The sequence below is a fragment of the Lissotriton helveticus genome, chromosome 2_1 (assembly GCF_964261635.1).
Source record: "Lissotriton helveticus chromosome 2_1, aLisHel1.1, whole genome shotgun sequence".
Classification (NCBI taxonomy): domain Eukaryota; kingdom Metazoa; phylum Chordata; class Amphibia; order Caudata; family Salamandridae; genus Lissotriton; species Lissotriton helveticus.
The window spans coordinates 1,282,933,912-1,282,957,456 of NC_136059.1; the positions used below are offsets into that span (position 1 = coordinate 1,282,933,912).

Here is a 23,545-nt window from a genome sequence, read left to right on the forward strand (position 1 = left end):
AGTTCATTCAGAAAATATTACAGCAACAATGTGAAGTGCTGGTTTATGGAACATTCGTTTGGCCAGAGGTATCAGCCCTGTGCGTTGGTAAAAAGAACACAAACAGGTAATTTTAACATATACACATCTTAAAATTTCTGTCGCCTTGCTCGGACTGATATTGCACTGAAATTGAAGTCTGTCTGATTTTCAGCAATTTTACCCAAAACATAGTATTTTCTTCCAATTTTCCTCAGACAGAGACACACTTCTGTCAAGACTTTACCGATATCTCTGTTCCCTGAGTCTCCAGTCTAGGGGGTATGAGGCATGTGGGCTTCCACGGGTTTGAGAAGAAATTCATCTACTAAAAGAGGAAATTGTTTTGTTTTGAGGAGCTTCATAGGTAATGACTGCAGCGGTGAAAGCTCAGACAAAATGGTAGAACTGCAAACTGATTATACTGCAACTCCACCGTAAGCCTGAGGTATCACATAGTAGGACTGGTTGATTAAAGTAGGCATCATGGTGCTCTATGGACAGCAATGAATCCCCTGCATTGAGTTCCCTCAGTACCTGGCGCAAAGACTGCATTTTAAATCATTCCTGTCTAATGAACAGATTTAAAAGGGGGTGGTCCAAGAAGAGTCTCAAGCCTCCATCATTACGAAGAAGTAAAGCCAGTACAATTCTGTGCTCATTTTCTCCATCACCACTAACTCTAGAGCCCTTTTGTTTAGAATAGCAAAAACGTATGACACCAAGATCAAGCTTGTGCCAACACGTGTAGGGGGAAGGTGTGTGTGGGTGTGTGTGTGTGTGTGTGTGTGTGTGTGGGTGTATGTAATGTAACACAAAACTCTAAGAGTGTGTAATTGGCTAGTTCATTTGTAGGGAGAAACTGCCTGTTCTCTTTAAATGGGATTTTACCTGCCCATAACAGTAAAAGTGGGCAACTAAAACAGTCATTGCCAGAAGCTTCAGGCACTAAGGTCTAATTATTCTTAACCTTCTAGGCTTTCCCAGGAACAGAGGAAAGTAGACCTCCCAATCTAACTGATCCAGGGCTGCTGTTAAAACTCTGTTTCTCAGACAACCAAACCTGTGCAGTGCAAAGCCCATTTCCTAGTCCACAGAGCCAGAAATTGTGTTGAGCTTTTAACAGAAACGCATTTCAACTGTATAGGAAGTGAGACACCCAGAAATATTCAGGATGTGAGGTCCAAAAAAGAAAAACAAGATGATACTTGAATGTTTGCCCGTGATTGCATGCAATGCACCGGGTCCATAGATTATGGTGTGCTGGACTCATAACAGTTTACTATAGGCTTTTCCAAATTTACTAATAGACACAAAGACAATATCCGGATAAAGCATTCCTGCAGACAAAGTATTTGATTTAATGTGATGAACTTATCCGAACTATCCCATGTAAATGCTCACATTTCACTTAGCAGGAAGATTTGCGACAACAGTAAACTAACTTTTGTTATTTTTTATATTCTCTACTACATGGCAAAAGAAAAAATATTTTGCATATAGTGATGATCCATTAAACCATTACTTCAATCCATCTTCAATTAATATTTTCAACATAACAAGGAGGAATCCGAGACAATAGATTAACTAAAATGCAAAAACCAAGGCCAAGAGATCAATTTAACTTGTATTATCAGTTTTATTATTTGATAAGCAGACAAAATAAAAAAAACAAGCACGTTGACAGACAGGCATTGTCAAATAAGGCACATGAAAACAATCTAAACATCATCTATTGAAATAGTCTTATAGAGGTAGAAATACTTACAGTACAAAAATACTTACATATCTAAAACACAAGTAAATCTGTTACAATGACAACAATGTTCCCATTTCGAAAACTGCTTTGTAAAATGTATTAAGCAACTGCTGGGATTAGAAGTTGTATTGTTTTGAGCCATTTGATCGCTTACTTCCAAATAGCTGGAAAACATTCTCAGTAGCTATGTTTAAAGCAGTTTGTTATAGAAAAAAATTATAAATTTTCCGAAATCCCCATGGATGAGTGTGTAAATTCTCAATGCGATATGATTTCAGGTCATTCCTCTTCTGGTTCGAAATATATACATATGGTAGTGCTATGTTAAAGCCCCAGTGAAGCTTTTAGTAGAGTTGCCATGTCAAGCGTGATGGTACCTTCCTCGTCTGTAGAAGAAGAAAAAAGAAACACAACGCTATTATACAACTAAATAGCTTAATTTCAGTATTACTGCAGGCAAGATAAAGCCCACAACAGATTTGAAACATAAGTGTATCTAAGTAAACAGGAGACGTTTTAGGTTTACCAAATGAGAAAGTATGAAATCTTACAAAAAGGCAATATCTGGTTCTATGTCACACACTCACAATAAAAATGAAACAGTCGGGTTCATTGGTTTTGGGCAAAAAAATCATCGTTGTTTGCAGTGGGTGAGTTCGGAGTTTCCATAATGTAATTTTTTTAAAATAACAATTATATTGTTTAAAGTCATACGGCTACTACACAGACATATCCCTCACTAATTGGTAAATACGTATCTGTATTTCCAATAGTTAATTCAACACTTGTTTTTTTTAACTGACTAGGCTCACTGTTGAAAATTCTATCAACTATTTATTTCTAAAAGGCCTTAGTAAATAAACGTCACGCCAAGGACAGTAAGTAGCCTTATGTTCTCCTATGTGAAGAGAGAAACACTAACAGTTATATTTTCCGAGCTGGTAATACCCAAGTTCAAAGAACGAGCTAAAAGTGCGAAAAGCAGGGGTTAACATTTCAAGTTAAAAAGGACGTGCTCCTTGCATTTCCAGAAAAGTGACTGGTATTAACAGCAAAGCCAAATGTCCTTCTTCAATGTGTCAATGCATGTAAGGACAAACATTCGCAAATGTGGTTTACATGCGTTACATCCATGCATACATGCTGTTTCTCCCATTACACTCCTCGTACATCCTTTGTCAAGTGAGAAATCAGAATCACAAACACCTGCTGCCCTAATAGCATTGCTTCTTTACCTATATATCTACATTAATTTGCACTGATATGCTACGTAATTGAGTTTTAATGCCGTCCTTGTAGTAACCTAAGGTGTTCAGTAGCCATAGTTTCGTAGTTCACTTAGGCCCAGAAGCCATTTTATTTATTGTGATGTATTTGCACGCACATTTTCAGAATCTCGTAGTAAAACAGTCTTGATTAAATATTGGCAATCAAAAATATCAGCAGTAGTTTTATGTATGAGAGGAGTGGCTGCACCTCAAGGACCACTCACATTCTTCCTATGAGAAGATTCTGCCTCCTGATCGCTAGTTAGTTTCAATTAAGTAAGTTTCCATCACATGTTTAGGTTCCAACTGACTTGCATGGAGAGTGCAGTGAATAAAACCTGCCTAAATTGGCTAGAAATCAGCATTATTATCTCCAACTGTTTTTTTTAGTGGATGCTCTTGTCCTTTGAATTAACCATTGTCAGTTATTTAGCTAGGCTGCTCAATATTTTTGCATTAAATGCAAGTTAGACTCCTGACCCCTGTTGGGTTTTATTTTATACAAAGTATCATCAATGATTACGTCCTTTAAAAAATGCATATGGGAGAAAAAGAACTGAACGAATAAACTCTCTGATAATTGAGCGTACTTTTGATATTTAAAATAGTCTTGGATGCATTACAAAAGAGGCGCTTTCTAGATGGTGGAATTATCACAAAATAGCCAGGAGCATGAGATAGTGGGATGCCAGTCCTCTGGGTGGAGCAAGAGCCATCTCTCTGCATACTTTAAAATAATAGGCAACTATATGTCATGCAGACAAATTACTTGATTACTTATGAGTCATCTTCATTACTCTGGACATCCCTTATCAGTACTTACTTATTCATTGCGTTTCCCCTTCTACTCAGGCACCACGTGAACTAATGCACAAGTTACTACTTGTGTAACGATATATCTGTAAGAGACATTAGTTAGTGATAGATTCCTTACCTTAGAATATCCCCAGGCGTCAGACTGGATCCGGAAAATTTTGCTTAGCAATACCCCTGCGCGCCGGCAGGCGTTGTCCGCGGCTCCGCATCCGTCGTCGGCGCCGGAATGACGTCGTCGGAGTACTTAGACGCCGCCCATGCGCGCTGACGTCAGTTCTGATACACCGCTTTTCTGCCCCAGATACGCAGAGCCATGATAGAACCCACACTGGTGCCATGAAACTAGGGCCCTGAAAGGGGATGACCTTAACCCTAGAATTCGGTTCGCCGAACGGGGAGGATGGGTGGGTCGGTAAGGAATCTATCACTAACTAATGTCTCTTACAGATATATTGTCACACAAGTAGTAACTTGTGCATCTGAAAGAGACACGTTAGTGATAGATTCCTTACCTTAGAATAGATACCCCAGCAATACCAACCCCGGTGGTGGGTCTGCGAACCAATAATCACACCAGAAAGTCCTGGAGGCCGGAACGGCCAAAGAAGCCATCCCTCCGGACTTGGCTGTCCAGGCAGTAGTGTCGTGCGAACGTGTGCAGCGAGGCCCACGTAGCTGCCTGGCAAATGTCCTGCAAGGGCACTCCCCGGCCCAGGGCAGTGCTAGTCGCCGTGGCCCGAGTGGAATGAGCCCGCAATCCAACAGGGGGCTCCTTCTTAGCCAAGGAGTAGCATGCCTGGATACACAAGATGATCCACCGAGAGATGGTCCGCTTGTGCACCGCTTTCCCCTTCTTAGCGCCCACGTAACCAACAAAGAGTTGGTCAGCCACCCGGAACTGGCGTGTGCGATCCAGATAGTAAGAGAGCGCACGTTTTGGGTCCAGACGGTGGAGCCTCTCTTCCTCTTTCGAGGGATGCGGAGGCAGAATGAAGGTGGGCAAGGTAATGGACTGCCCGATGTGGAAGGCCGTAACAACCTTGGGCAGGAAAGAGGGTCTCGTCCGCAACACAACCTTGTCCGGATGGACAGAGAGGAAAGGAGGTGTGGAAAAAAGAGCCTGGAGCTCACTCACTCTCCTGGCAGAGGTGATGGCAACCAGGAAAGGTGTCTTCAAAGTAAGAAGACGGAGAGGACAGTTATGGAGCGGCTCAAAGGGAGCACACATTAGGTAAGTAAGTACAAGATTCAAGTCCCACTGGGGCATCACGAAAGGAACAGGAGGGAACATGTGTGTGATGCCCTTCAAAAACCTATTTACAATGGGGGACTTGAACAAGGAAGGCTGATCAGGTAGCCTTAAGAAGGCGGAAAGGGCAGAAAGGTACCCCTTGATAGTGCCCAGAGCAGAGCCCTGCTGGGCAAGAGAAATAAGAAAGAGGAGGACCTTAGAAAGGGGAACAGAGAGTGGGTCCACAGCCTTTGCTGTGCACCATGCCACAGATCTGTTCCACCTGCAGGCGTATACCTACTTTGTGGAGGGACGCCTGGCTGCCAGAATGACATTACAGACTTCAAATGGCCTCAACTGTCGCCGCTCAATCTCCAAGCTTGTAGGTGGAGGCTGGACAGGTTCGGGTGGAGAACCGTCCCCTGCTGCTGCGACAGAAGGTCCTCCCGAAGAGGCAGACGAATCGGGGGATCGACTGACATGCTGAGTAGCTCGGGATACCAGTACCTTCGTGCCCAGTCCGGAGCCACAAGGATGACTTGGGCCCGGTCGCGCTTGATATTCTTCAGCACACTGGGCAGAAGTGGTATAGGCGGAAAGGCGTACAATAGACCGCAACTCCACTCGCGACGAAAAGCGTCTCCGCGCGAGTGCCGCCTTGGAAATTCCAACGCGCAGAACTGATGACATTGCGCGTTCTCTTCTGTGGCGAATAGATCGAACCAAGGCTCTCCCCACTGCTGAAAGAGGCCTTGCGCCACGTCTGAGTTCAGACGCCATTCGTGATCCATCATGCACCGACGGCTGAGTTCGTCCGCCCTGGCATTCAGAGAACCTGCCAGGTGTTGAACCACCAGGGCCACGCCCTGATGTTCCAGCCACTGCCAGAGGCGTAGAGCCTCCTGGCATAGGGTCCACGACCCCACCCCGCCCCGTTTGTTGCAGTACCACATGGCGGTGGTGTTGTCCGTGAACACCTGCACTACACTCCCCCGGACAGAGGGGAGGAATGCCTTCAGTGCTAGTCGGATCGCCCGCAGCTCCAGAACGTTGATATGGAGCCGGGACTCCGCCGGAGACCAGAGGCCTCTGATCTCTGCCTCTCCCATGTGGCCACCCCAGCCCTGGAGGAACACGTCCGTCACAACCACGTGCTCCGGGTGGGGTAGGGAGAGGGATCTGCCACTGACCCAATCGCGGTCCGTGAGCCACCACTGCAACTGCCTTGCAGTGCCGTCCGAGATCAAGACATGATCGAACAAGTTGCCCTGATGCTGGGCCCACTGAAACTTCAGGTCCCACTGCAGAGCCCGCTTCCGCTACCGGGCGTGATGCACCAGAAGGATGCAGGAGGCCATCAGCCCCAGAAGCTGCAGCGTCAACCTGACCGTGACTCGGGATAAAGGCTGAAAGATCAGAATCAGAGCCTGAATATCCCGAACCCGCTGTTTGGGAGGATAAACCCGAAACTGCGCAGAGACTAGAACCGCTCCGATGAAGAGGAGCTTCTGAGAGGGACACAGGTGCGACTTCGGCACGTTGATGGAGAACCCCAGCAAGTGCAGGAGGTCGGCCGTAGTCTGGAGGTGGCTGACGACTGTCTGGGGCGAGCCCGCCTTCAACAAACAGTCGTCAAGGTAGGGGAAGACTGACACCCCTAACCTGCATAGATGAGCTGCGACCACCGCCATCACTTTCGTGAACACCCGTGGGGCGCTTGTAAGGCCGAAGGGGAGCACGGTAAACTGAAAGTGCTCGTGGCCCACCGTGAAACGCAGGTAACGCCGGTGGGCCGGCAGGACGGGGATGTGAAAATAAGCGTCCTGCAAGTCCAACGCTACCATCCAGTCTCCGGGGTCTAGGGCAGCTAAGACCTGAGCCAAAGTCAGCATCTTGAACTTCTCCTTCCGGAGGAAGCCATTGACGTTCCGTAGGTCCAAGATAGGGCGTAGGCCCCCTTTGCCCTTCTTGGGTACCAGAAAGTAGTGGGAGTAACAACCACACCCTACTTCTGGCCCAGGAACACGCTCGATGGCCCCCTTGGCCAAGAGGACCGTGACTTCCTCTTGCAGAAGTTGCAAGTGATCCCCCGACACGCAGTGGAATTGCGGTGGCATGGCTGGAGGGGTCGCCTCGAAGGGGAGGGAGTAGACCCTTCGGACGATTTGCAGCACCCACCTGTCCGACGTGACAGTGCGCCAGTGGAAGAGGTGATGGCGAACCCTGCCCCCCACTGGCATCACATGGGCCTGAAAACACGGACTAGGACGGTTTTGAGGCAGGTGCTGAGGACGGAGGTGTGGACTGGCCTCGCCGTTGTCCCCGACCGCCGCCACGGCAGTTTCCACGGCCGCCACCGTGCTGTTGAACATTCTGCGGTGCGTGGCTGGCAGCACGTGTGGGGACGCCCCTTCCGTGGCCACGAAAGGAGCGAAAGGCACCCGATTGCTGGTGTGTGGCCGAGAGGCCCAAGGACTTGGTCGTAGCCCTGGAGTCCTTAAAACGCTCAAGCGCATGGTCTGCCTTGCCGCCAAAGAGGCGACGGCCATCGAACGGCATGTCCAGAAGAGTGGCCTGGACATCGGACGAAAAGTTGGCGGACCTCAACCAAGTGTGGCGCCGAACCGCCACCGTCCTTGCCATAGCCCTGCCCAGTGAGTCCGTGGTATCCAGCCCACACCGGATGGAATATCGTGCTGCATCTCGGCCCTCCACAAGGTCTAGGCCGAGTTTAGCCCGGACCTCCTCCGGACATTGTGGCAGCACTTCCGCGACCGTGTCCCACAGGGTGTGGGTGTAACGGCCCAAGAGACATGCGGTATTGACAGACCGCAGTCCCAAACTCAGGGACGAGAACACTTTCTTCCTGAATTGTTCATATCTCTTAGATTCCCGATCGGGCGGAGCCGTCGGGAATGCAGTCTGGGAAGTGGAGGCCTGGATGACCAGGCTTTCGGGGGTGGGATGGGTGGACAAAAAGCAAGGGTCGCCCGGGGCCGGGGGGTAGCGTCTGGCCACGTTCCTATCCACAGGTGGACCTGTGGCGGGCTTGGACCAAGTGCCCACAAGAACGTCACACAAGGCCTCATTAAACGGCAGCAGAGGCTCACTGGAGCTTGACTGCGGTTTAAGGACCTCAGTGAAGAGGTTAGTCCTCACGGCCGCGACGGGGAGCTCAAGGTTTAAGGCCTTGGCCGCCCTCGTCAACACTACGCAGTAAGCAGCCCCCTCCTCCGTAGCCACGGTGGGAGGGGAGACAAATCCAGTGTCTGGCGAAGTGTCAATGCCACTGGCCTCCCCAAGCTCATATATCCAGTCCTGTTGAAACTGGCATTCCTGTGCCAGAGGGTCGACAGACCCCTCCCAATCGCCTTCGTCACCCATCTCCTGCAGAGCAGGGTCATCAGACGGGGCCATCTCGTGGAAATAGAAATCTCCAAAGGCCGTCGGAAGCGGCGCCACTCCGGCGCCAGATCCGGACCGAACGGAGGATTGGGGACGGCGTCCACAGTGGGCGTCGGGGGCCACACCCGCGGGGCCGGCGCCGGTGAGGTCGTGAGGTCAACCGGGGACGACCCGGATCCGGAAGCAGATCCAGTGAGGGCCTGCGGCACCGGGACCGAAGTCGCCAGCGGCGCCCGAGCCGAAGCACCCGACGGCGTTGGTGCCGAAACACTCGACCCGCTAGGCCCTCCAGCCGGGACCGTTGGGCCCGAAGGCGCCACGGTACCCGGCTGAGAAGGGAGGGACCTCATGGCCATAAGGTACCGCTCGACCTCCTCTGGCGACGCGCCGTGCCCAGGGACCCGAAGGTGTGGGGCAGGCAGCGACGCCTGCGACTCCGTCGGAGCCGCGTGGGTGGGGTCACCCGAACGCCCGGCCGCATCGTGCGAGCGTCGGGGTGGGTCGGAGGAACGATGACGTCTCTCTGACCTCTCATGCCTCTTACCTGAGGACTTGGATCCTGACGACCGATGTCCACTCCCGGAGCTGCGATGACTCAGACCCCGCGACCGGTCCCTCGAACTCCCGTGGGACCGGGACCTGGAACAGCACGGGGCCGACTGCTGGAGCTCGAGTCACTTGCGGGACCGCTCCCGCCTAGCTTTAGACGTCAGGGCCCGGCAGTCGGAGCAGGTGCGGTCGTCGTGGTCGAGGCCTAAACACTTCAGGCACTGGCGATGGGGGTCGGTAACCGACATCAGTCGGTCGCACTTGGAACAGGGTTTGAACCCGGGCATCCCTACCGGCACCGTTGGAGTCGAAGACTCGAGTAGAGAAATGATCAAAATGATCAAAAAGTTAAGTAAAAAAATGACTGAGGGGTAGAGCTTCTCCGGATCTGCGCTAGCTGGCGCGGAAAAAAGAATAACTGACGTCAGCGCGCATGGGCGGCGTCTAAGTACTCCGACGACGTCATTCCGGCGCTAACGACGCCGACGACGGACGCGTAGCCGCGGACGACGCCTGCCGGCGCGCAGGTGTATTGCTACGCAAAATTTTCCGGAACCAGTCTCACGCCTGGGGATATTCTAAGGTAAGGAATCTATCACTAACGTGTCTCTTTCAGATTTAAAACAATAGCTCTCAGAATTTAGGACTATGCCCTCAGGTACCTGCCCCCCCCCTTCCACCCTAACGCGCTTTGTCCTATCTATGCAAGAAAGGAGAAGACTCGCTACACTTCCTGCCATTCTAAACTTAAAGGAGCAGAAGTTGTGGGTGGGAGAGGAGGAAGGGACCTACAGGCTATCCGGGGTGATGAAGATTACCAGTAAGTAATTTAGTAATTCCTTCCTTTACCCTACAGTCCTTCCTTTTTCAAGGATCTACCACAGCAGTCATCGCAACCTCATTCCCAATAAAAGCAACTCCTCTATGATGCATTAAACCATTACATCAATAGAAATTTGCAACAAAAACACAGGAGAAAAATATTCATCTAGGAAACAGCTGCGGCTAATAACTGGATTTAAATTCGAATGTAGGAAAGTTTCATACCTACATCTTTAACAGAGCAAACTTATATGTAGCAGCCCGTGAATCTTTTTTACTTAAGTCCTTGATAGAGGCTTCACATTCTTCAGCCCAGAAGGCAGTCATTCCCCATATAGACATATCCTGAACGAAAGGTAGCAGAACAGAACCTTGAGACTCAAACGGCATGGCTGTTTTACTCTTAATCCATCTCCTCAATGTTGATGGGGAAACTTGCAGCCGATGCCAAATGAGCAAACGTTTTCAAAAGAGTTCTCAAAAGAGGGGCGTTGCCAACAATTGACGGAGATGGCCGCTTACTGAAGCAGCTCAGAGACCCGCCAAAATAAATTCCCAACAAATCCTTAATTGATCTGATTGCCGATCACCCCGGACAACTAAGGAAGATGGTCGGAGGCGGCTAGAAGGGTGTCACACGCTGGAAGCAAGCAATCTCAAGCGGCAAAAGTGGAGAGGACGCAGTGGCCTGGTGGAGCCGTGGCCTCGATTTGAATTGGCTACGGGGGCCCGCCGGGCGGTGCTGCCCCCTCCGGCCCTGTAACTAACATTACCGGTTGAAAACTGTGCCGAAGGGGATTGGGGACTGATCGCCCGACCCCTCCTCACCTTGAGAGTGGAGTGTGGGTGTGCCATTGGGTGCCACGAAGAAAGAGTTAGGACATGACGGCCCGGACGCCACTGAAGGCATGGCCAGAGATCACTTGGCTGCTGAAGGAGCTGTCAAGCAGTGCTCCCGCCCCTTGATCTAGCACTGTCAGTAAGCGCCAACCGATTTAGGGGAGGGGAGAGATCATCTGGCACTCCCGCCTGGGGGGTAATAGAAGTACGGCTGTACCTCCGTGGGCCTGTAAGGTGAGCGGGTCTCAGGACGGAAGAGGTGTGGTGAGGCAGCTTACATAGTCCCCAAAAGGACCGTCATCTCCCGACACCCACCAAGTGGTGCTTCCCCCAGACATACCCACCGAGTGGTGCGCCCCCCCACCTGCAATCAGCACCACCAGGGGGTGGAGATCGTGTGGGGAGCCCGGGGAGGAAATCTTAGTCCCCCCCTCTCCCCGGGGAAAGTACAGTGGAACCACTGGCTGCCGTGAAGGCGAAACAAAGAAGCGTTGGCCGGAGGCTGGGAAGCTGCAGCCTGCAATAATTTGACCTGCTGAAAGGGTTCAGGGGGCCTGTAAAACCACGTGGTGGAACAGGTTGGCCTGAAAAGTGAGCGGGACCTGGAGCGGTGGTGTGGGGTGCCCGACTGCGGGGACCTAGGAAGACTGGTATCTCCTGACCACCAATGGGTATTTGTAGAGTATTAACTGAATAGCATGGCTCCTTTCACTGCGAAGGGTGCCCATCATATCCTGGGCACTACAAATGCAACTGGGTGCTCGACGGGTAAATGCATGGCCCCAACGCCGATTCCATACAGTCAGATACCGTACGGCCTTGAGCGGCACGCTTGCCCGTATATGCTGGGATGCTACCATCCAGTTTCCTCTCTCGAGTGGGCACCACGCTATTCGGCCGGATTAACAATACCACGATCAGGTGCTTTACCCCAACAGAATGACAGGTGGGAAAGCCAAGAAAGGGTACCATCAAACAAAAATAGACAAATTCACCCAGTCCAGGGGTGCTGAAAACTTGCAAGACCTTGAAAGCCACTCAGTCTCCGGCACTTGCCAGGGGTCAGAAGAGGCCTCTGCCTCCTTACAGGACATTATGGCCGAAATACAGGGAGTCCGTACTGCACTAGAAGTCTGTATCAAAACAGTCACTACTGAAGTCTCTCTGATGCGTGCAGATCTGCGCAACTTGGGATCCTGTGTTAAATAAGTTGAGGACTCCGTGTCCACCCTAGGGCAAGACACAGGCAGTCTTAAAAAACAGGTGAGGGATCTGGAGTCCTCTAACAAAGTCCTAGATTAAAGACTTGAGGATTATGAAGGAAGATCCTGGCGCAACAAAATTTGAATTTTAGGTGTCCCTGCATGCGCCAAGGAACCAGATGTGGATTTGTTTGTGGAAGACCTTGTCCGCAAACTTTCCAAATTCTTCCCTGTGCAGAGAGCGCACAGAGTGCCGCCCCCGTCCGGGGACTCGGCCGCAACCGCTGATTACTCTGCTCTTTCATTTCAGAGACCACAATACAATTCTTCAAATGCCAGGGCTGTGTCCTAGCCCCCCACCTCTTTAATCTTTTTATGGCAGACCTAACATCAAGTCTGAATAAGATCCCATCCCATCCACCTAAACTTGGCTCCTTTCCGCTAACTCATCTATCTTATGCGGACGATGTGGTACTGTTGAATCTAACGAAGATTGGCATTCAAAGGTTATTAGCAGGGCTGGCAGAATTCATAAAAAACAACAACCTGGAGATAAACACAACAAAAACAAAAACAATGCTGATCACCAGGCGGCGGACAGCCAGCGCATACATCTACCTGGATGGGACAAAGCTAGAGGCCGTGTCCAACTTCAAGTACTTGGGCTTCCACTTTGATAACCGACTAAGCCACCAGCAGCAAATGTCGTACATCTCTCAGAGATCAAACTCACTCTCATTTGCTTTTAGATCTTTGGCTAAAAAGCTCTCGGGGCCATCATATAAACCTTTACTGGCAACAATAAAAGCAAAAGTCCTTCCAACCCTGTCATATGGCAGTGTAGGATTGCATGGGAAAGACGCAGATCTGCTCAACAAAATGCAGACAGCCATCTTCAAATCCACCTTCCACATACATCAGGGAGCCTCACCAGCTCAGACGAGGTTAGAATTCGGAATAATAAACGAGACACTGGGAAGAAAGTACGCAAGCATTAAGTACTGGTATACACTGAAACACAACACGTCAGCCTCGGAATTGCACCAAGCATTATGGGAAGAAATAAGATCGGATGTTAACTCCCCATACAATCAGTATCTCGAAAAGGCTATAACTGAGACCGGAACAAGAAAACTTTGGGAACTCAACCTGCCCTACCCGGCGTTCAAACAAGCTATAAACAAGTCGACAAAATTTCACTCCCTCTTACTCGATAAAGCCACGTTTAGCACCAGAAAACACGCATGGATGGTCATATCAAACTACAAAACACTCGTGGCAGCCCCATATCTAACAATCACATTCCCAGCTCACAGAAAACAGAAATTGATGGGACTCCGCTTGGGGAAATTTCCATCGACTATGGACCAACCAATCTGGGTGCACGACGGACCCAAAATCTGTAGATTATGTGGGAGGAGTAATGAGGACTTCATCCATCTTGTCTGTATCTGCCCGAATCTTGCTCAAGCTCGAATATCTCTTTTAAAAAAGTCTATGAACGAGCGGGGCATAAGAACGTGCAGATCTGCAATTATGGCAACTTTGAACCCAGTAGACACGCGATTGAACTGCCTACTACTAAAGTTCCTTGCAGCCCACACCCAAGCGCTAAAGTACTCCCTGGCACCCAGTCAATAAAAGGATAACATAACTGTGGTAGCTCGGGGAGAGAGCTCTCTGGAACATTAAAAGTGATAAAAACCAAGACCTTCTGCACTAAATCAGACAGATTGTATTTTAATTACGTTTTATTCTATTTAAATAACAAATTTGGTATTAGACTGGAATGCTCTAGAACATACCAACAGAGATCGCGCTTATATATTAAGAAATGTTAAACACATTAGTCGACTCTTTTTAAATGTATTGTTGTGGTTTTAACTAACTGAAACAATAAAAGTTTTCTTCTAAAAAAAAAAAAAAATTAAAAAAATTCTTCAAATGCCAAGAACAGCTCTACCCGTCCTATATGAAAACCCACGCATAACCTACTTCCCAGATTTCAAGCTAAAGGTCGAGCGACAAAGAAGGAAGTCCAGAAGGCACTGTGAGAGAAAGAAGTGAAATACTATATACTCTTCCCGGCGAGACTATGCATCGAATCAGAGGGCAAGATCTGGTTCTTTACCACCCAGGAGGAGGCCTGTCAGTGGTTGGAGTCCTGTCGATCCAAGTGTGGCATCTTCGAAGATCAGACTTTTAACTGTTGTTTCAATGGGCACTATGAACTATATTGAACATGGGGATGGGTGGCAGGCTGTGGGAATGGCCTACGACCCAAAATGTTTATGATGTTGGGCTGGGGCGACAGGCACATTTCCGTGTTGGGGGGCAGGCAGTTTTACGTCCGTCATGCAGGAAAGCGGGTAGGAGGGTGTAGAGGGCTTTCCTTGTTATTGTTTTTTCTAACTTTTTTTGGGGGGGGGGGGGAGGCGACGTTACTGCAGTACATTGCTGTTTACGTCTGTGGGAAGTACCATCAGTTCTCTGTATAAATATTGGTTGACTGATCCACCGCATCGTAAAGCCACTCAACACAAGATCTCTGAATTAGGAGACCGATCGAGGAAACTGCTCGCCTGGTTAGAAAGGCAAGAACCAGCTAACAGATGGGTGGCCGAAGTGGAGTCGCCGGACGGAGAGTGTCTGAAAGACCCATAAGATATCGCTGACACTTTCACAGCCTACTATTCACAAATATACTCGTCTGATGCATCGATATCGGAACAGGACTCCTTGACTTTCCTAGCGGATAGACCCCTCCAGACCCTATCACCGGATCAGGTAACACTTCTAGAAAGCAACCAAACGGAGGAGGAAATCAAATTAGCCATCCGATCACTACAGCCGGGCAAAGCTGTGAGACCTAATGGAATGCCTGTAGAACTGTACAAACTAACATCATCCACTGTTGCACCCTATCTCCTGAAAACGTTAGAGGAAAGTAGACAAGTAGGCACACTTCCTGAGGAACAGCAACTGACCTCAGTGGTAGTAATTCATAAAGAAGGCAGGCCCCCGGATCAATATGCCTCTTATAGGCCCATATCCTTGCTCAACACAGGGTCGAAAATATTAGCCAAAACTCCGGCACTCCATTTGACTCCACTGATGACGAAACTGGTCCATCCTGATCAATCGGGGTTTATTCCTGGCCAAAACACGACGCTAAACACACAACAGTAAACTTACGACGACTCCACGGAGTCTTGGGGCAAGCACACAGAATCAAAGAGGACATGATCATACGGTCACATGATACACGCATGGCCTACGGTACGGTTAAACGGCCATATCTTTTTGCTGTGCTCCAACACATGGGTTTCGGACCAAAATTCCTTTCCTGGTTACGACTACTGTACTTGCAGACCATGGCGCGAGTGGTAGTTAATGGTAGGGTCTCGAGGGTTTTTCCCCTCCACAGAGGAACACGACAGGGCGGCCCTCTATCTCCCCTGAGCTTAGCCTTGGTCCTCGTGCCACTAGCGACATGGGTCAGCCAGGACCCCTTGATCCGGGGCTTGCGCTGGATGGAGGACTGGGAAGATAGAATATCGGTGTATGATGATGACATTCTCGTGTACATTCCCTCTCCCCAGTCCACTGTCCCCAGGCCAATGAACATCCTTTCGCTCTTTGGGGAATACTCCAGGTACCTAATTAACTGTTCTAAATCTGTGCTGTTCATCCTCCACGGTCCGGCACCCTGCCATCCCCCTGGATGCGAGATCAGAATGGCTGCGGAGAGTTTTCGATACCTAGGTGTCCACGAAACGACTGACCCCAAGGTATTTATTGCCAAAAATCTGAATGGCCTGATACGCCTCAAAAGTGATGTTCGACACTGAAGGTCCCTCCCACTCTCTTTATTGGGAAGGGCAGCTTTGTTTAAGAGGGTGGCGCTGCCCCGTTTAATTTACATCCTACAGAACTACCCCTTTCCAATACCCGACACTTATTTCAAAACAGTTAATATCGAACTCAGGACTCCGCTCTGGGAGGGAGGTTCCCCTCCTATAGCTTTGTCAAAATTGGCCCTGTGTTGATATGAAGGAGGGATAGACCTTCCTGATCTGCAAACGTATTACACAGCAGCCCAATTGACAACAGTCAATTACTGGGCCCATCACCCAAGAGATGAACCAGCCTATCACATGGATCATCTGGTCCTCCAGACTGGGGGTTACCGTTTTGCGTCATATACCAGTCCACGTCACTTATCCTTGGAAGGACTAATGGCCCTATCAGTCGTCCTCTGGCACACAACCCTACGCAAATTAGGGTGGGAGAAGAGAATCACACGTGCAACCCCTCTGTGGGATTCAGAACTCCTAGGCATGATGGCAAACAGACATGATTTTGATAGGTGGGATTTGATAGGGATCTCCACGGTGGGCGACATATGCACAACCAGAGGGATAATTCCACTTACTGATTTACAAAATACATTCAAACTAGTCCCTACTGAGGCCTTTCGATATCTACAAATCCGGACCACTCTCCTGGCAGTATTTCCCCCCAATGAAGCCCTACCAGAATTGCCTCCTCTGGAAGACAGATTATTGGAAGAACGCTTCTCCACCAAGGCAACCTCACTCATATACCATAAATAATTCTCCAGACACTCTTGCCCAGCTCAGGCAATGCTGGTACGCAGACCTAGAAGACCTGCAGGAAGAGGATTGGTTTGAGGCTCTCGCCTCCCCACGAGTGGTCGCTATAAGACTATGCTTCCGTTTAGTACAGTTAAAAATTCTGCACAGAGTCTACATCTCCTGCATTAAAGCCGGGTCTGGTGGCTCAGTGGACTAATGCTTCCACTGCAGGGGCTTGTGTTCGGCGTCATGGTCACAGGTTCTAATCCCGGCGGGTCCACTAGGCCTTTCATCCATCATAGGTCGATAAAATGAGTACCATTGAGTTGGGTAACAATAAATATCTGTTATTCAGCGCCAAGGTACCCAAGAGTGAATATACGCTTTACAAAATACACGTTATGTTATGTTACACGAGTAAAAATGGGCAGGCAAACAGACACAAGGTGCCTTAGGAAATGTGGCCAAGTAGGGACTTTCTTTCACATTCTGTGGGAATGCCCAAATGTTCAAACATACTGGAATGGGGTACTAGCATGCATAGTGAGTCCACCTGTACTACTACAGGATCGTCAGTCAAACGGTTGTATGACATTAACACACACTACTTTACCACGCATGTTTTTACAATGCAGATTTTCAAACGCATGCCACTACCAGATTTAAATTCCGTCACATTTGACATACCTTTACAAAGCAATCCACTACCACACACTTTTACCACGTTTACAGTTGCATGAAAATCCAGCCATAGTCTAACACTGCCACCTACTGTACAAAAATTACACAATAATCTTAAACAATATTCTAAACGAAATTATATATTACAAAAAATTACCTTTATGCCGATTACAGGTTTACTTTTTTGGGGGAAACCCCCCCCCCCCCCCCCAACACACGCTTTTTATTTACCCTTAAAATATATATAAACTAAACACCGCATAGTCACCAATTAAAACATATATGCGGTGTAAAACTTGCTTGGTAAAGACGCACAAGTTACTACTTGTGTAACGATATATCTGTAAGAGACATTAGTTAGTGATAGATTCCTTACCTTAGAATATCCCCAGGCGTCAGACTGGATCCGGAAATTTTTGCGTAGCAATACCCCTGCGCGTCGGTAGGCGTCGTCTGCGGCTCCGCGTCCGTGACGTTAGCGCCGGAATGACGTCGGAGTACTTAGACGCCGCCCATGCGCGCTGACGTCAGTTCTGATACACAGCTTTTCCGCGCCAGATACGCAGAGCCATGATAGAACCAACACTGGTGCCAAGAAACTAGGGCCCTGAAAGGGGATGACCTTAACCCTAGATATCGGTTCGCAGAACGGGGAGGATGGGTGGGTCGGTAAGGAATCTATCACTAACTAATGTCTCTTACAGATATATCGTTACACAAGTAGTAACTTGTGCATCTGAAAGAGACACGTTAGTGATAGATTCCTTACCTTAGAATAGATACCCCAGCAATACCAACCCCGGTGGTGGGTCTGCGAACCAATAATCACACCAGAAAGTCCTGGAGGACGGAACGGCCAAAGAAGCCATCCCTCCGTACTTGACTGTCCAGGCAGTAGTGTCGTGCGAACGTGTGCAGCGAGGCCCACGTAGCTGCCTGGCAAATGTCCTGTAAGGGCACTCCCCGGCCCAGGGCAGTTGTAGTCGCCGTGGCCCGAGTGGAATGAGCCCTCAATCCAACAGGGGGCTCCTTCTTAGCCATGGAGTAATATGCCTAGATACACAAGATGATCCACCGGGAGATGGTCCGCTTGTGTACCGCCTTCCCCTTCTTAGCACCCACGTAGCCAACAAAGAGTTGGTCATCCACCCGGAACTGGCGTGTGCGATCCAAATAGAATGAGAGCGCACGTTTTGGGTCCAGACGGTGGAGCCGCTCTTCCTCTTTAGAGGGATGCGGAGGCGGAAAGAAGGTTGGCAAGGTGATGGACTGCCCAATGTGGAAGGCTGAGACAACCTTGGGCAGGAAAGATGGCTTCGTACGTAACACAACCTTGTCCGGATGGACAGAAAGGAAAGGTGGAGTACAAGAAAGGGCCTGGAGCTCACTCACTCTCCTGGCAGAGGTGATGGCAACCAGGAAGGCAGTCTTTAGAGTCAGAAGACGAAGAGGACAGTTGTGAAGTGGCTCAAAGGGAGCGCACATCAGGAAGGTAAGAACAAGGTTCAAGTCCCACTGGGGCATCACGAAGGGAACAGGAGTAACATGTGCGTGATGCCCTTAAGAAATCGATTTACAATAGGGGACTTGAACAAAGAAGGCTGATCAGGTAGCCTTAAGAAGGCAGAAAGGGCAGAAAGGTAGCCCTTGACAGTGCCCAGAGCAGAGCCCTGCTGGGCAAGAGAAAGAAGGAAGAGGAGAACCTCAGAAAGGGGGGCAGAGAGGGGATCCACAGCCTTTGCTGTGCACCATGCCACAAATCTGTTCAACCTGCAGGCGTATACCGACTTTGTGGAGGGACGCCTGGCTGCCAGAATGACATTACAGACTTCGGGAGGCAAGTCAAATGGCCTCAACTGTCGCCGCTCAATCTCCAAGCTTGTAGCTGGAGACGGGACAGGTTTGGGTGGAGAACCGTCTCCTGCTGCTGCGACAGAAGGTCCTCCCGAAGGGGCAGACGAATCGGGGGATCCACTGACATGCTGAGTAGCTCGGGATACCAGTATCTTCGTGCCCAGTCCAGAGCCACAAGGATAACCTGGGCCCGGTCGCGCCTGATCTTCTTCAGCACTCTGGACAGAAGTGGTATAGGCGGAAAGGCGTATAACAGACCGCAACTCCACTCGCGACGAAAAGCGTCTCCGAGCGAGTGCCGCCTTGGAAATTCCAACGCGTAGAACTGATGACATTGCGCATTCTCTTCGGTGGCGAATAGATCTAACCAAGGCTCTCCCCATTGCTGAAAGAGGCCTTGCGCCACGTCCGAGTACAGACGCCATTCGTGATCCATCATGCACCGACGGCTGAGTTCGTCCGCCCTGGCATTCAGAGAACCTGCCAGGTGTTGAACTACCAGGGTCACACCCTGACTTTCCAGCCACTGCCAGAGGCGCAGAGCCTCCTGGCATAGGGTCCACGACCCCACCCCGCCCTGTTTGTTGCAGTACCACATGGCGGTGGTGTTGTCTGTGAACACCTGCACTACACTCCCCCGGACAGAGGGGAGGAATGCCTTCAGCGCTAGACGAATCGCCCGTAACTCCAACAGGTTGATGTGGAGCCGGGCCTCCGCCGGAGACCAGAGTCCTCTGATCTCCGCCTCTCCCATGTGGCCACCCCAGCCCTGGAGGGACGCGTCCGTCACAACTACGTGCTCCGGGTGGGTAGGGAGAGGGACCTGCCACTGACCCAATCGCGGTCCGTGAGCCACCACTGCAACTGTCTTGCAGTGCCCTCCGAGATCAAGACGTGATCGGACAAGTTGCCCTGATGCTGGGCCCACTGAAACTTCAGGTCCCACTGCAGAGCCCGCATCCGCCACCGGGCGTGACACACCAGTAGGATGCAGGAGGCCATCAGCCCCAGAAGCCACAGCGTCAACCTGACCGAGACTCAGGACAAAGGCTGAAAGATGGGAATCAGAGCCTGAATATCCCGAACCCGCTGTTCAGGAGGGTAAACCCGAAACTGCGCCGAGTCTAGAACCGCTCCGATGAAGAGGAGCTTCTGAGAGGGACACAGGTGCGACTTCGGCACATTGATGGAGAACCCCAGCAAATGCAGGAGGTCAGCCGTAGTCTGGAGGTGGCTGACGACTGATTGGGGCGAGCCCGCCCTCAACAACCAGTCATCGAGGTAGGGGAAGACTGACACCCCTAACCTGCGCAGATGAGCTATGACCACCGCCATCACCTTTGTGAACACCCGTGGGGCGCTTGTAAGGCCAAAGGGGAGCACGGTAAACTGAAAGTGCTCGTGGCCTACCGTGAACCGCAGGTAACGCCGGTGGGCCGGCAGGACGGGGATGTGAAAATAAGCTTCCTGCAAGTCCAACGCTACCATCCAGTCTCCGGGGTCCAGGGCAGCTAAGACCTGAGCCAAAGTCAGCATCTTGAACTTCTCTTGACGGAGGAAGCCGTTGACGGGCGCAGGCCCCCCCTTGCCCTTCTTGGGCACCAGAAAGTAGTGGGAGTAACATCCACACCCTACTTCTGGCCCAGGAATGCGCTCAATGGCCCCCTTGGCCAAGAGGGCCGTGACTTCCTCTTGCAGAAGTTGCAAGTGATCCCCCGACACGCGGTGGAATTGCGGTGGCATGGCTGGAGGGGTTGCCTCGAAGGGGAGGGAGTAGCCCCTTCGGACGATTTGCAGCACCCACTTGTCCGATGTGACAGTGCGCCAGTGGAAGTGGTGATGGCGAACCCTGCCTCCCACAGGCGTCGCATGGGCCTGAAAGCTCGGACTAGGAAGGTTTGGAGGCAGGTGCTGCGGAGGGAGGTGTGGACTGGCCTCGCCGCTGACCCCGACCGCCGCCGCCACGGCGGTGTCCACGGCTGCCACCGCGCTGCTGGGTATTCTGCGGTGCGTGGCTGGCAGCACGTGTGGGGACGCCCCTTCCGTGGCCACGAAAGGAGCGAAAGGCACCCGATTGCTGGCGCGTGGTCGAGAGACATAAGGACTTGGCCGTAGCCCTGGAGTCCTTAAAGCGCTCCAGCGCATGGTCTGCCTTGTCGCCAAAAAGGCGACGGCCATCGAACATCATATCCAGGAGGGTGGCCTGGGCATCGGCCGAGAAATTGGCGGACCTCAACCAGGCGTGGCATCGAACCGCCACCGTCGTTGCCATCGCCCTGCCCAGTGAGTCCGTGGTATCCAGTCCACACCAGATAGAGTATCGTGCCGCATCTCGACCCTCCACAAGGGCTTGGGCGAGTTTAGCCCGGACCTCCTCCGGGCATTGTGGCAGCACGTCCGCAACCGTGTCCCACAGGGTGTGGGTGTAGCAGCCCAAGAGACACGCGGTGTTGACAGACCGCAGTCCCAAACTCAGGGACGAGAACACTTTCTTTCCGAACTGTTCGTATCTCTTGGATTCCCGATCGGGCGGGGCCGTCGGGGAAGTGGAGGCCTGGATAACTAGGCTCTCGGGGGTGGGGTGGGTGGACAAAAAGCAAGGGTCACCCGGGGCCGGGCGGTAGCGTCTGGCCACGTTCCTATCCACAGGCGGACCCGTGGCAGGCTTGGACCAAGTGCCCACAAGAACGTCACATAGGGCTTCATTAAACGGCAGCAGAGGCTCACTGGAGCTTGCCTGCGGTTTAAGAACCTCAGTGAGGAGGTTAGTCCTCACGGCCGCGACGGGGAGCTTCAGGCCCAAGGCCTTGGCTGCCCTCATCAACACTACGCTGTAAGCAGCCCCCTCCTCCGTAGCCACGGTGGGAGGGGAGACAAATCCAGTGTCTGGCAAGGTGTCAATACCACTGGCCTCCCCAAGTTCATATGTCCAGTCCTCCTGTGACTGGCAATCCTGTGCCAGAGGGTCCTCAGACCCCGCCCAATCACCTCCGTCATCAGTCTCCTGTAATCCAGGGTTAACAGACTGGGCCTCCTCATGGAAATAGAAATCTCCAAAGGCCGTCGGAAGCGGCGCCCAACGGCGCCGTTCCAGCGCCAGAGTCGGACCGAAGGGAAGATTGGGGACGGCGTCCACAATGGGCGCCGGGGGCGACACCCTCGGGGCCGGCGCCGGTGAGGTCGACCCAGAAGCGGATCCGGTGAGGTCCCGCGGTGCCGGGACCGAAGTCGCCGGCGGCGCCGGGGCCAAAGCGCCCGACCCGCTAGGGCCTCCAGCCGGGACCGCTGGGCCCGAAGGCGCCACGGGGCCCGGCCGAGGAGGGAGGGACTTCATGGCCATGAGGTACCGCTCGACCTCCTCCGGCGCCGCGCCGTGCCCAGGGACCCGAAGGTGTGGGGCAGGCGGCGATGCTAGCGACTCTCTCGGAGCCAAGTGGGCGGTGTCGCCCGAACCCCCGGCCGCATCGTGTGAGCGTCGGGGTAGGTCGGAGGAGCGATGATGCCGCTCCGACCTCTCATGCCTCTTACCTGAGGACTTGGATCCCGACGACCGATGTCCACTCCCGGAGCTGCGAGGACTCCGACCCCGCGACCGGTCCCTCGACCTCCCGTGGGACCAGGACCTGGAACGGCGCGGGCCGACTGCCGGAGCTCGAGTCGCTTGCGGGACCGCTCCCGCCTAGCCTTCGACGTCAGGGCCCGGCAGTCAGAGCAGGTGCGGTCGTCGTGGTTGAGGCCTAAGCACTTCAGGCACCGGCGATGGGGGTCCGTGACCGACATCAGTCGGTCGCACTTCGAACAGGGCTTGAACCCGGGCATCCCTACCGGCACCAATAGAGTCGAGGACTCAAGAAAGAAATGATCGAAAAAGATCAAAATGTTTAGTCAAAAAATGACTAGGGGTAGAGCTTCTCCCGATCTGCGCTAGCTGGCGCGGAAAAAAGAAGAACTGACGTCAGCGCGCATGGGCGGCGTCTAAGTACTCCGACGACGTCATTCCGGCGCTAACGACGCTGACGACTGACGCTGAGCCGCAGACGACGCCTACCGACGCGCAGGGGTATTGCTACGCAAAAATTTCCGGATCCAGTCTGACGCCTGGGGATATTCTAAGGTAAGGAATCTATCATTAACGTGTCTCTTTCAGATAAGCGTGGTTGAGTAATTGTGATGTAAAACATGCGTTGTACTTGCCTTTCGTGGTAAAAACTTTGTGGTAAAGGCTGTTCCCCCAGCAGACTATGCCTACCTAATATTTGGGAAGCCACAGACTTGACACGAGCAGACCAAATGTGGGTAACGATGAGAATGATGGTAACCAAACTCAATATAGCACAAATGTGGGGGGTGGCAGCTACTCCTTCCCTGAACGACTGGAGGAGAAACATGGATTGGTGCATGGTGGCGGATAGATCGGTATACAAGGGGATGACCAAGGAAATGGGTGAAGGTTTGGGGTAGATGGAATACACACAGAGTTAGCCCATATATGGCCCGAGAGC

At 51.4% G+C, this 23,545-nt stretch overlaps 1 protein-coding gene across 2 annotated transcripts in view; it reads right to left on the bottom strand.

The window, feature by feature from the left end:
* Positions 1–1,637: 1,637 nt before the first annotated feature.
* SMARCAD1 (SNF2 related chromatin remodeling ATPase with DExD box 1) overlaps positions 1,638–23,545 on the bottom strand; it is an 809,617-nt gene continuing 787,709 nt past the window's right edge. For both annotated transcript variants that reach the window (XM_078676227.1, XM_078676228.1), the window contains exon 24: positions 1,638–2,163. In XM_078676227.1, coding sequence (XP_078532353.1) covers positions 2,102–2,163 — 62 coding nt within the window. In that variant the 3' untranslated portion in view covers positions 1,638–2,101. The remainder of the gene's footprint in view (positions 2,164–23,545) is intronic.